This window comes from Sander lucioperca, chromosome 7 (assembly GCF_008315115.2).
Source record: "Sander lucioperca isolate FBNREF2018 chromosome 7, SLUC_FBN_1.2, whole genome shotgun sequence".
Classification (NCBI taxonomy): Eukaryota; Metazoa; Chordata; class Actinopteri; order Perciformes; family Percidae; genus Sander; species Sander lucioperca.
The window spans coordinates 36067402-36081405 of NC_050179.1; the positions used below are offsets into that span (position 1 = coordinate 36067402).

Sequence of the window (14004 nt, forward strand, 5' to 3'; positions counted from 1 at the left end):
TGCAGCAACTTCAGGTACTGCAAAGGAAGGACAGTCACTGTTTACTTCATTAATGAGTTTACTGTGTTCATGGACTGAGGATGGGACAAGGATTCGGTATTCGGTTTCAGCAGAATCTTAACCAGTGGATTCAGTATTCGGCCAAACCCCAAAAATCTGGATTCGGTGCATCCCTACTTCCGAGATGAGTGGACAGGAAAGCACGCGTTTAATCTTCCTGTTATGAGTTCTACGAGGCCGGTGTGCCTCATTTGCTTTACCGATTGTCAAAAGTGGAATTATTAAAACGTCAATATGACATTAGACACAGACACTTGGAGAAAAAAAAAGAGTGGTCTGAGGTCAGGACACTGAAAATCAATGTGTCCAAAGCCCCATAAGAGCCATCAGCACCTCAACATTTGTACTCAAGTATAGAGTTTTATTATTATTTAAATTGAACACTATATTAATGTTTTAAGGTACTTAAATATATAATAAGTAAACCTAAGTCACCTAACACACTTTAGGTATTTTAAATGCACTAAACACTAGCTAGCTAACGATAGACTAGCAGACCAAGTGTAATATGTTTACTAGCGATCACGTGCAGTGAATTGTTAATATGCTTTTACGTCCATGTTGGTGAGCCCAGAGGGAAATATATAGCATTTTAAAAGTAGCCTACATTTACAGTAGCTAGCTAACGGTAGACTACAGAGAAAGGGGGATATTTTTACGTCCGTTTCGGAGTGACAGAGAGGAAATATTTCAGTCGACACATCAAGTGGAACCGAAATGAGGAACCAAAATTTGCGTTCTAATCCGGTCCGGTTCCTACCAGTTGCGTAGGAACCGGTTCCATAGTGGAACCAGGTTTCGGTACCCAACCCTACTCAAGTACAGTACTTGAGTAAATGTACTTAGTTACATTCCACCGTTGCAGAAACATTTGACTGTTTAGTGTCCATTTCCATTCTTTTACGCTCACATCAGATCGATCAGAACATTCTGCCGATGTATCCACTCCTTTTATAAGAGAATCCTTTGTTTAGTTTCAACTACAGCTGCAAAGATGAATCCATACGTTGTCAACTATTCAATTAATCCCAAACTATTTGGATGATTAATCGGTTTGTGTCATTTTTTTATGAAAAAACAGTGAAACATTCTCTGATGTCAGCTTGTTAAACATGAATATTGTTCTAGTTTCTTCTCTCCTCTGGGACAGGAAACTGAATATCTTTGAGTTGAGGACAAAACAAGATATTTGAGGACGTCATCTTGGGCTTTTAGGAAACACTGATCCACATTTTTCACCATTTTCTGACATTTTAGAGACCAAACAACTCATCCATTCATCCAGACAATAATCCACACATAAATCAACAAATCTTTTTTCGACGTTTAAAAGTAGTTGTTTTTTTTACGATTCTGTCATTTATCACGACAGTTTTCACTTGGGTTTTTCATCTACGTTTTTTTCAAAGTTTTTGTCAATATTTCTCACATTTAAGGTGCTTTTTTTTCAACGTTTTCGTTAAGCGTTTCTGTATTCTACTTTTTTTTGTCCTTTTTTAAAAGTTTTTGTCACTTCTTTGACGTTTTTGGCCCGTTTTCTTACTAAAACAAAGTGAATTTGCAGCCCTAAATTCAGCCTTGGGACATTTGTGGCATGTCAACACTCTTTCTCTCCAAATTTCCACTCACTGCCTCCACACTGCCAAATAAAGTTGAAAATGCCAAAGAAAAGTCAACTAAATATTGGAATTTGCCTTAACCCTTGTGTTGTCTTTGTTTTAGTCTCACATAGCCAGACCTTCCTCCACAGCGCTGCGGAGGAAGGTCTGGCTAGTCCATACAGCATTCCTGGATGAGAGAAAAACATGCTCTGGTTTGTTGGCATTTCTATAAACCAATCACAATCGTCTTGGGCGGTGCTAAGCTCCAGACGGAACCACGGTGCCTCTGCTAAATAGTCTCAGGAAGGAACTTGTTTTGGTGGAACGTGTACGTTCAAAAGTAGTTTTAGTCGTGCAACAGAAAACTCAGATTGGACAGATAGTCTAGCTAGCTGTCCCGGAAGTGGAACAACGTGGATATAGATCTTAGGGTCAAATTTGACCTGTTTTCTAAATGTCTATATCAGAAATATGGGTTAGATAAATAAAAACAATTAACAAGCAAGTGGCCGGGTTAGCTCAGTTGGTAGAGCAGGTGCACATATGTAGAGGTGTATGCCTCGACGCAGAAGGTCCAGGGTTCGACAGAAAATCTTTAAAAAAATAATAATAAATACATTTAACAAGCAATTCGTTGTATTTTAGCAGAATACTGAAAGCAGCAGAACTGAGTCTACTTTCATATCTGTTTATTTATCGCAAGTAATATCGTTATTGGCGATATTCAACAACGTCGTCGCATATAGCATGTTTTCCTCGTATCGTGCAGCCCTAATGTGAACTGTACACACACTGATGTTCTGTACAGATGAAGTTCCTAACGGATAAATATGGTTCATTGAATTGAATTCATAAGCCATGTGGTGACACCGGGCTAAATGTTGATGTAACGACAAATACTAACAACTCAGTACCGAGAACAACTTCAACAGACCTCCGCTATTAAAGCTAAGAGCCAAGAAACTGGAGGAGAAAACATACAGTACACGTACACATATGGAAATATATTCATATTTGTCTTTAGCTTCTGAAATAATGTCTTTTAGTTACATCTTTACCAACACGTTCTCAGTCTACAGAACTTTGATTCTTGCAGTACATTTACATCCACACCTTTTCATGAGCATTTACAATTTGCATCTTGTGCACATGTTAGAGAAATTTAGTGTCACATTTTCTGAAATTGAGTTCCCTAAAACTGTGGCTTTGACATTTACATCGTGTGACTTCTCATGTTTGTTTGTTTTCATACCATTTCCAGAAGAATTTTTGACCTTTTGATGGTCGGCTTTAGTTTTTTTTGTCCTTTTGCATTGATAGATTTAGGTGTATTTTTTTGTAGAGCTGTCACATAAAGAGAAACTGTTCTTATTTTATCCGATTATTTTAGCTACTGCTGTGTGTTTAACATGCTGCTCAAAGTCAGAGATTAAACAACAGGGAACAAAACAGCTGGACTGATTAATGACAAGCGAACAGGCTGAGTGTGTGTGTGTGTGTGTGTGTGTGTGTGTGTGTGTGTGTGTGTGTGTGTGTGTAAAGCCTACCGTGAATGAGGCAACAGAGCGTCAGGACATGCAGGGTGAAGATCCGAGCATCCATCCTCGGCCGCCGCGAATCACAGAGACGACAAACTGACCAGAGTTCCTCCTGAACAGGAGAGAAAACACCGGAGAGAGAGAGAGGGGGGAGAGTGGGGGAGAGAGAGAGAGAGAGAGAGAGAGAGGAGGGGAGAGTGGGGGAGAGAGAGAGAGAGATGATTTGCTCTGAGAGAAGGGGAGAGGGGCATGCTCCTCCTCCCCAAAAAAGCATTCAATGGAGAAGATTCGGCAGCTGGAGACACTGAAGAGAGAGAGAGAGACGGAGGGTGTGTGTGTGTGGGGGGGGAGAGTGGGGAGAGAGAGAGAGAGATGATTTGCTCTGAGAGAAGGGGAGAGGGGCATGCTCCTCCTCCCCAAAAAAGCATTCAATGGAGAAGATTCGGCAGCTGGAGACACTGAAGAGAGAGAGAGAGACGGAGGGTGTGTGTGTGTGTGTGTGTGTGTGTGTGTGTGTGTGTGTGTGTGTGTGTTCTTGTTTAACTATATTCGTGGGGTCCAAAAACCAGGAATACAGTATACTTGTGGGGTCCGGACAGCTTTGTGGGGCCAAAATGCTGGACCCCACAACTTTAAAGGTCTGTTTGAGGGTTAAGACTTGGTTTTAGGATTAGGGTTAGAATTAGGTTATGGTTAGGGTGAGGGTAAGGGTTAAGGTTAGACATTTAGTTGTGATGGTTAAGGTTAGGGTAAGGGGCTAGGGAATGCATTATGTCAATGACGGGTCCCCACAAAGATAGTGCCACGCACGTGTGTGTGTGTGTGTCTGTGTGTGTGTCTCTAAAAGTTGGATGAGCTGATGATTTATGTGATGTTTCTACTTTAAGCTCCACATTGATAACGGCTTCTATAGAAACTGCCAGCCAGCCAATATTCCAATATACTTTTCTCCTTTTATAAACCAAACTAGAGATCAGTCAGAGCTCCCAGAGAGTCTCTGCCGAGGCTGCACAGTCAGTCCTCTGCACTTCATATTTTCATGAGTTTATTTTTTTAACATAAGATAGACCTTATTTTATCTCGAGGGTAGCAGTTGCAGCATAAAGTTGGAAAGAGTGCAAATAAAACTAGATATAAACACCTATTTTTTTGTTTACCAGGAATGAGAAGGAGACCAGCGTCAAGGGAGCGGAGAGAGTGCGTGCCGGTGTATGTGGTGTAATAAGCTCAGATAAATAAGGTGGTGCGAGTACATGCAGGGCCTCATATGTTAAAAGAACAACCTTAAAATCAACTCTAGCTTGCACCAGGGCTGTACCGAACACCATTTTCTATGGTTCGCTACTTATCACCAGTGAATATTCAAAGCTTTGGCGGCAAGGGCGGGAGGGCGTGTAAACATTGCCGACGATCGTGAAGGCTTAAAGTGCTCATATTATGCTAATTTTCAGGTTGATATTTGTATTTTGAGGTTACATCAGAATAGATTTACATGGTTTAATTTAAAAAAAAACACCATATTTTAGTTGTACTGCTCATTGCTGCAGCTCCTCTTTTCACCCTGTGTTCAGGTCTCTGTTTTAGCTACAGAGTGAGACCTCTCACTGCTGTAACATCTTTGTTGGGAGTCGCACATGCTCAGTAGCTAGGTAAGGACTACTAGCCAGTCAGAAGCAGATTATGAGGGCGTGTCCTGACAGTACCTAGGTAAGGACTACTAGCCAGTCAGAAGCAGAGTATGAGGGCGTGCCCTGACAGTACCTAGGTAAGGACTACTAGCCAGTCAGGAGCAGAGTATGAGGGCGTGCCATGCTAGCAGCTAGGTGAGCATTATAACGTGTGTTCCAAAGTGACCACGTTTGTCTCTGAAGTAAAGGCTGGACTACAATAGAGCTGATTGGAGCAGTTTGTGAAGATTCCCTTGGGGGGGACTTTGGGCTTTTACACTTTGTAAACCTATAACATGCACAAACAGGTATATAACACAATAAAGGAAAGGGGAAAAGCCAAAAAGCATAATATGAGCACTTTAAAACTTTGTTGCAGCAATAGAGGCAGTGATGTTTCCTGTTCACGCCGTGACACAGAAAGACAAGTCTGATCTCCAGTTACATGATTGTCCACCACAGGGTGATGTTGGGTTGCTTTTCTCCAAAAATCAGTCTTAACTTTTTTGCTGCAGACTTTCAAAACAAACGGAAAGACCTGTGTTTGTGCCTGACTGTCTGACAAGTGATGACCCACGCAGTGTGTGTGAATGAATGCTCAGCCAGCCAGCGCGCCACTAGAGCATTAGTGTTATGAACAGTTGTACTATCTTAACCTTTATCAAATTGCCTGAAAAGAATACCAGGCTGCTACAGTACAACCACACAGACTTCTACACACACCACACCGCTCGCTAGGAACTCAACATTTCTCTGTCGTTGGCTGAGATGGTCGACATAGCGCAGCAGCTAGCGGCTTAATACTGACAAAATGTCAGCATGCATTCCCCTTTTTTATAAAAAAAAATCGATTAGAAGCCCAAAATTGAAAATCGAATACCTACCCATCAAAGGAATATTGGAATATTCGGATGCAGCCCTAGCTTACACTGGGAGCCAGTAAACCTTAAAATGAGAGTTTGTTGTTGCAGTATGTTCGAGGTCTTAAACCTTCACTGTGATCTATTATTTCAAATGTCAATATAGCTAAAAACAAATGTATAAAAAACAGCTTTAGTATTTTTGTTGTAGTTTTAGTATTTGTGTTGTAGCTTTAGTATTTGTGTTGTAGTATTTGTGTTGTAGTTTTAGTATTTGTGTTGTAGTATTTGTGTTGTAGTTTTAGTATTTGTGTTGTAGTTTTAGTATATGTGTTGTAGTTTTAGTATTTGTGGTGTAGTTTTAGTATTTGTGTTGTAGTATTTGTGTTGTAGTTTTAGTATTTGTGTTGCAGTTTTAGTATTTGTGTTGTAGTTTTTAGTATTTGTGGTGTAGTTTTAGTATTTGTGTTGTAGTTTTAGTATTTGTGTTGCAGTTTTAGTATTTGTGTTGTAGTTTTAGTGTTTGTGGTGTAGTTTTTAGTATTTGTGTTGTAGTTTTAGTATTTGTGTTGTAGTTTTTAGTATTTGTGTTGTAGTTTTAGTATTTGTGTTGTAGCTTTAGTATTTGTGTTGTAGTTTTAGTATTTGTGTTGTAGTTTTAGTATTTGTGGTGTAGTTTTAGTATTTGTGTTGTAGTTTTTAGTATTTGTGCTGTAGTTTTAGTATTTGTGTTGTAGTTTTTAGTATTTGTGTTGTAGTTTTAGTATTTGTGTTGTAGCTTTAGTATTTGTGTTGTAGTTTTAGTATTTGTGTTGTAGTTTTAGTATTTGTGTTGTAGTTTTTAGTATTTGTGTTGTAGTTTTAGTATTTGTGTTGTAGCTTTAGTATTTTAGTATTTGTGGTGTAGTTTTAGTATTTGTGTTTTAGTATTTGTGTTGTAGTTTTTAGTATTTGTGGTGTAGTTTTAGTATTTGTGTTGTAGTTTTAGTATTTGTGTTGTAGTTTTAGTATTTGTGTTGCAGTTTTAGTATTTGTGTTGTAGTTTTAGTATTTTAGTATTTGTGTTGTAGTTTTAGTATTTGTGTTGCAGTTTTAGTATTTGTGTTGTAGTTTTAGTATTTTAGTATTTGTGGTGTAGTTTTAGTATTTGTGTTGTAGTATTTGTGGTGCAGTTTTAGTATTTGTGTTGTAGTTTTAGTATTTGTGTTGTAGTATTTGTGGTGCAGTTTTAGTATTTGTGTTGTAGTTTTAGTATTTGTGTAGTTTTAGTATTTGCGTTGTAGTTTTAGTATTTGTGTTGCAGTTTTAGTATTTGTGTTGTAGTTTTAGTATTTGTGTTGCAGTTTTAGTATTTGTGTTGTAGTATTTGTGTTGTAGTTTTAGTGTTTGTGGTGTAGTTTTAGTATTTGTGTTGTAGTTTTTAGTATTTGTGTTGTAGTTTTTAGTATTTGTGTTGTAGTTTTAGTATTTGTGTTGTAGCTTTAGTATTTGTGTTGTAGTTTTAGTATTTTAGTATTTGTGGTGTAGTTTTACTATTTGTGTTGTAGTTTTAGTATTTGTGTTGTAGGTTTAGTATTTGTGTTGCAGTTTTAGTATTTGTGTTGTAGTTGTAGTATTTGTGTTGTAGTTGTAGTATTTATGTTGTAGTTTTGGTGTTTGTGGTGTAGTTTTAGTATTTGTGTTGTAGTTTTTAGTATTTGTGTTGTAGTTTTAGTATTTGTGTTGTAGTTGTAGTATTTATGTTGTAGTTTTGGTGTTTGTGGTGTAGTTTTAGTATTTGTGTTGTACTGAATTGGTCAGTTTCTCATCATTTTAAAAAGGCCAAAAGGTCATGATGTAACTTACTGTTATCACTGCCTAAAAACTTTGAGTACATGAGTAAATGTGAGCTGAATCCCGGGTGGGAAGGCTTTTCTCGGCTCTGCTGAGCATGACATAAACTCCTGATTCATTTGCTGAATAGTGAGATGGTTTTCTTAATGACTCTGTCTCTCCATTAGAGACGTTACTGTCGGTGAACACACAGAGAGAGAGAGAGAGAGAGAGAGAGCGAGAGAGAGCGAGAGAGAGCGAGAGAGAGCGAGAGAGAGCGAGAGAGAGCGAGAGAGAGAGAGAGAGAGAGAGAGAGAGAGAGAGAGAGAGAGCGAAGGAAAATCTGCTTTCAAACATTTCTACCTGCTGCAAATTAAAGGGGAACTAGACAGTTTTTTTTGCTTAATTTACGTTAACTGAACAGCTTCGGAGTCATTGGAATGGTTATATGACTTTTTTCAGGTTGAATGGTGGTCGTCTCGCTCCCCTCTAGTGCCTGTGAGCGGAAAAACCACCCTCGCAACTTTCAGCCGGCGGCCTCAGCGTCAGGAAGTATGGCGTGATATCAGGTCTCGCAATAATTAATAATTGCCGTAATGAATTTCATCACAGCACTGCACACATACAGGAACCAGCTAGCTATAAGATCAAGGTAGCGATGGAGTTTTTCAAACTATCGTCATGGCTGAGCCGAACAGAGAAAGAGGAAACGGCAGACTGACCGAGAGACGAGTCAGACACGAGTAAATATAGGAGCTGTAGGGGGGCTCTATAGAGAAACCTGTAGGGGGGGCTCTATGGAGAAACCTGTAGGGGGGGCTCTATGGAGAAATCTGTAGGGGGGGCTCTATAGAGAAACCTCTAGGGGGGCTCTATAGAGAAACCTGTAGGGGGGCTCTATAGAGAAACCTCTAGGGGGGCTCTATAGAGAAACCTGTAGGGAAACCTGTAGGGGGCTCTATAGAGAAACCTGTAGGGGGGCTCTATGGAGAAACTTGTAGGGGGGGCTCTATGGAGAAACCTGTAGGGGGGGCTCTATGGAGAAACCTGTAGGGGGGGCTCTATAGAGAAACCTCTAGGGGGGCTCTATAGAGAAACCTCTAGGGGGGCTCTATAGAGAAACCTGTAGGGGGGCTCTATGGAGAAACCTGTAGGGGGGCTCTATGGAGAAACTTGTAGGGGGGGCTCTATGGAGAAACCTGTAGGGGGGCTCTATAGAGAAACCTGTAGGGGGGCTCTATGGAGAAACCTGTAGGGGAGCTTTATAGAGAAACCTGTAGGGGGGTTCTATGGAGAAACCTGCCAGCAAAAAGAGAGAAAACAGAGAAGAAATGGCCAAAACTGCATAGTGCCCCTTTAAAAACCAAACAGAACTGAACATGTTTGTTTCTTTTTTGTTCTTTCTGTTTGAGAGTTTTATTCTCACAGTTGTGTGTTTACCTCATAAAAGCGGTAATATTGTCATGTGCACAGCGTCCAGAGATAGATGGCTTTAATTCCAGGATGTTTCCCAGCATCCTCAGCTCTGCACGCTTGGTACTCTCCGCAGCTTATTAACAGCGCTGCCTGCCCTGCAGCAGAAATAAAAAAACAAAAAAAATACATAAAAGTAGAACATCTGCAAGTTTCCGCAACTTAAATATTTAATTAATGTGTAAAAGTAATTTAACAGATAGCTGATGAAGTAAAAAAAACTAGAATTTCCTCACCTCAGACTCAGATATTCTCAGTAAAAACATGTCTGAAGTCTGCAGCTGGAATCAACACTTTCATCATGTGTCATACCAACTGCTATAATTATTCTGAATCATATTTCTGTATATCTGTGTCTCTGTGTCCCAACTGGCAGCTGAAGATGGCCCCCCACCAAGAGCAGAGATGGGAAGTAACAAAGTACAAATACTTTGTTATTAACACCAATATCGGTACTTTCTACTCCTTACATTTTACAAAATTGGCTTGTTACTTTAGTTTCAAATAATTTCAGTGGAGTTACCGTTATTATTTTTCGTGTCATGAATACCGAATTCAATCTAATTGGATGGGAATATACGTTGTACTTCCACACCACTACCAGACGACTCGACAGATTCGGCGGCATACATTAGCGTATGTAGGCAATGGCATATAAAGAGCCTTTTTTCCATGTCCACTGAAGTTTCTCAGCTTGCACTCTAGTAACATTTGTGTGGTCCAGGTAGCTTTGTATAAAAAATGGTTGTCATTCGCAAGGTTACTTTTACTTTTATACTTTAAGTAAATTTCCAAGCCTGTACTTTGTTACTTTCACTTGAGTCAAGAAGTTAAATCAGTACTTCTACTGTTACCAGAGTATCTGTACTTCTACTTGAGTACGGGAAGTGAGTACTTTTGCCATCTCTGACCAAGAGTCAGGGTCTGTTCGAGGTTCCTGCCTGTAAAGAGGAAGTTTTTCCTCGCCACTGTCGCACCAAATGCTCGTTCTTGGGGAGAATTGTTGGGGAATTGTAAATTATAGAGTGTGGTCTAGAGCAGTGTTTCTCAAATGGGGGTATGTGTCCCCCTAGGAGTACTTTGGAGGACTGCAGGGGGTACGTGTACCCTTAGGGGTACTTTGGAGGACTGCAGGGGGTACGTGTCCCCCTAGAGGTACTCTGGAGGACTGCAGGGGGTACGTGTCCCCCTAGAGGTACTCTGGAGGACTGCAGGGGGTACGTGTCCCCCTAGGGGTACTCTGGAGGACTGCAGGGGGTACGTGTCCCCCTAGGGGTTCTCTGGAGGACTGCAGGGGGTACGTGTCCCCCTAGGGGTACTCTGGAAGACTGCAGGGGGTACGTAACGATTTTATGCTAAATGTTTTTCAGTTACAAATCTGTAGTTACTTCTACTGTCTTTTTCAAAGTTTTTATTGCTGTTTTTGAAGTTTGTCGCTTATTTGAATTTAATGTCACTTTTGTCTCCCTAGTGTTGCCTTCCTTCTTTCTGCTGTGTTTTCTTTCTAAGTTTTTAAATACTATTTTCGACCTATTCTTGCCTTCCTTCCTTCTTTCTACCGTCTTTTTCACCTTTTTCCATCATCATCTAAATGTTCTCCAGGTCCAAGGCTGTAGTTTAGTAAATCTATCGCTGACATCGCTGTATTCTTCCTCTTTATAGAGACTTTTTTTTTCTACCAAAAATTATTCGTGCTGGTTAGGGGGTACATGTCTTAAAAAAACAGTTCAAAGGGGGAACATTATTGAAAAACTCAATACACAATACTACTCTATCTGTAAAGTGTCCTGGGATAACTCCTGTTATGATTTGACGTTATAAATAACATTGAATTAAATGCCATGGTCCCTGACAGGTCACTATAATGTCCAATCTCATTTAACCCTTAGGTTGTCTTCCTGTCGACCAGGCAACTTCTTCTCTTTCTGGGTCAAAATGTAAAAACGTTTTGGTTGTTTTTTTGACACCTTTTTTCCACATGTCTTTTGTCACTTTTTCCTACATTTGTTAATTTTTTTCTGCGCTTTTTGAAGCTTTTTCCAACATGTTTTTTCACTTTTCTTTTTTTCGATGTTCCTCTATCAGTTTTTGTCTTCAAATGCTATACATTTGAATAAAACACCAAAATACAATACAAGTAGTGAACTGGTCATTAATTTTACTTGTGAAGAGCGTTGTATGGAACCATCCACATTATTTTTTTTTGTCAATTTGATTGAAAGAAACCCAAATTTCTTATACAGAATTTTGTTTAAATTGGCCTAATTTGACCCGAGGACTACAAGAGGGTTAACAGCAGGAGTCTGTTCACTTCAACACAGACAGACATGCGCACTGAGGATTGACTGCCACCTAGTGGACGAACAGAGAACTGCAGTTTGGATCCCAACAGCAGAAAATGTATTACACTGGCTGTTCCCCCAAGTAAAGCTCTGTAATTCCTATGTATTCAGTGTGGTGTAGTCTAATGTATTGTAGTGGGTATACTGTACTATATATATCTATATCTATATATATATCTATATATCTATATATATATCTATTTATCTATATATATAGATATATATAGATCTATATATATCTTTCCTTTCCTGCCTGCTGCTGTCAGACTCTACAATCAGCACTGCTCTCAGTAGACCACATGGACAAAATACACACACCAGGACTGATAAAACATAAGACATACAATAAAACATGTGCAATTACTGTAAATACATTTTACTATTTTTAATATTTACTCTATTTAATTATTTTATTATAGTTGTGTGTTAACTGGTGTCCTCTACTTTCCTCTTATCCCTTGCTGCTGCAACAGTGTGAATTTCCCCATTGTGGGATTAATAAAGGATTTTGAATCTTGAATATATATATATATATATATATATATATATATATATATATATATATATATATATATATATATATATATATATATACATATATATATATATATATATTTATATATATATATATATATATAGGCCAGAATCTGTCTTTGGGGAAGGGGGGGATATCAGTGTGGGGTCTGGGTGTCCTCCCCCAGGGAAGTTTTGAGCGTCAACAACTTCATTGTCTACATTTACGTACACTTTAATGCACCAGTTTACGGTGGAAATCCTTTTATTTAGCCTATGTGAAGAAGAAAAACACAGATGATAATTCAAAATATATCAAAATTATAATAGAAAGTATGTTGTTGCATGTCATTGGGCATTTTTAAGTGGGTATATGGAAATCCTGGAGCTTTCTTAGTGGGTATACTGCGTCTACCTGCGTATCATGTAGACTCCACCAGGGTATGTATTCAGTGTATTTGTTGCTGTCAGCACCACGTTAAACACAAAGCCAGGGAGTGGGGATGCTTCTTGTGGAAAACAAAAGCCATTCACCCAGCAAACACGTGTCATACCTCAGGTGTGTTTTAATCCAAACCACAATCTTTTTTAAAAAAAATTTTGTCACAGTCATCTTTTGTCGGATAACTCAACTGCCAACTGCCGTTGATACGACTGGCAGTTCATGGAGCTCCACTATGGAAAGCCAAAAGGGTTATAATTCTTCACAATTCTCACAGCATTTTGAACGCCGTTCTTGGCGCCACTTGGCGTTTAGGAAACGCCACCACACGTCTAATAAACACCACCAGGTGTCTAATAAACGCCACCACCAAGCATGTGACATCACCAGGCATTTAATAAACTCCACCAGATGCTTATTAGACAGCGGAGGCCTGTACTACGAGGCAAGATTTGGCATTAACGAGGTAACTTCAGGTTCAACCCAGGGTTTTGCGTATCACAACGGTGGATCACTTGTTACCGGGTTAAATCGCCGTGGTAACTTATGCTGAATACCTAACCTCGTCGGGAGCAGGTTATGTTGGAGATTAGCGATCAACTGGTGTAAAAGCACCGCCTACTGACCAATCAATACTTGATTGATAACGGCATCACTGTTCTTAGAAGATCAGCTGGAGCTCAGTGGGCGGTGAGAGAGAGGTGCGCTCAGAAAAGTTAAAACATTTAGAGACCGACAACCCCGTTAACATTCCCTGATGGGGTTTTTTATGAAAGATATAGATTTTCAGCGGAGGGAATTACGTATAGGCTATTTTTCGGCTTCTTTAGGCCTGCGTTGCCAACGCGCACATCGATATGAATTATGTTTTTATATATTTGATTTGCTCTCATGATCGCTTCCCACTGCCAGGGTTGCAACTGAAATAATAGGCTAAAGCAACGGCAGTGGACGGCAAGGACAAGTGTAATTATGGTCAGATCTTGTGCCTGACTGATGAGGAAGTGATATTGATAAGCGTTTTTTTGCATGCATTTACGCATTCACAGCGTCAGCTATTTTTTTGCCAGCTTTCCTTCCTGTTTTAGGAAGCATTATTGTACTGTATTGTGTTCTGTATTGTGTTCTGCCTGTTAAATCGTGCCTGTGTTCTTCGTATTTATGTAGAATTATAATTTGCTCTTCTTATGTAAAATATGTGGCTCTGGTAGATGTTTGTGATTGGTCATATGGAGCAAACACCGCCTCTTTTATGTGAACGCGCGCGTCGCTGGATTGGGAAACCCTGGGTTGATTGAACTAGTTGTTAACCACCGTCATGACACAGGTTATGCGGGACCGCGGTTGTTAGGGTTAGTGATGCCGGGTAACTGAAATAAATCCAGGGCATGTTGATCTGGATTCGTAGTACAGGCCTCTGGTGGCATTTTGATAATCAACTCCGTCCTGTGGTTTACACAGCCAATAGATTTGAACTCAAATCACCCAATCAGTCAAGAAGAAGGTCAGGCAACACTAATCGAACACGGATTTCCTTAGCAGTTTGTTTGAGTAAACTAAAGAAAATGCACAACTTTGTAGTATTTGTTAGTTTTGTATTGCCAGACATCAATAGGCACCTGCTGCTCATACTTTATTTTCATTATTACCTGCTTAAATTTAATTAGCGCTGTCACACTAAAAACTGACTAAACAC

The 14004-nt window shown here is 39.6% G+C and overlaps 1 protein-coding gene across 1 annotated transcript in view; it reads right to left on the reverse strand.

Moving 5' to 3' along the window:
* Nucleotides 1-3424, reverse strand: part of LOC116036397 (neuronal acetylcholine receptor subunit alpha-7-like) — a 68502-nt gene extending 65078 nt beyond the window's left edge. Inside the window, exon 1 of the mRNA XM_031279914.2 lies at nt 3209-3424. Coding sequence (XP_031135774.1) covers nt 3209-3263 — 55 coding nt within the window. The 5' untranslated portion in view covers nt 3264-3424. The remainder of the gene's footprint in view (nt 1-3208) is intronic.
* Between the last annotated feature and the right edge of the window lie 10580 nt (nt 3425-14004).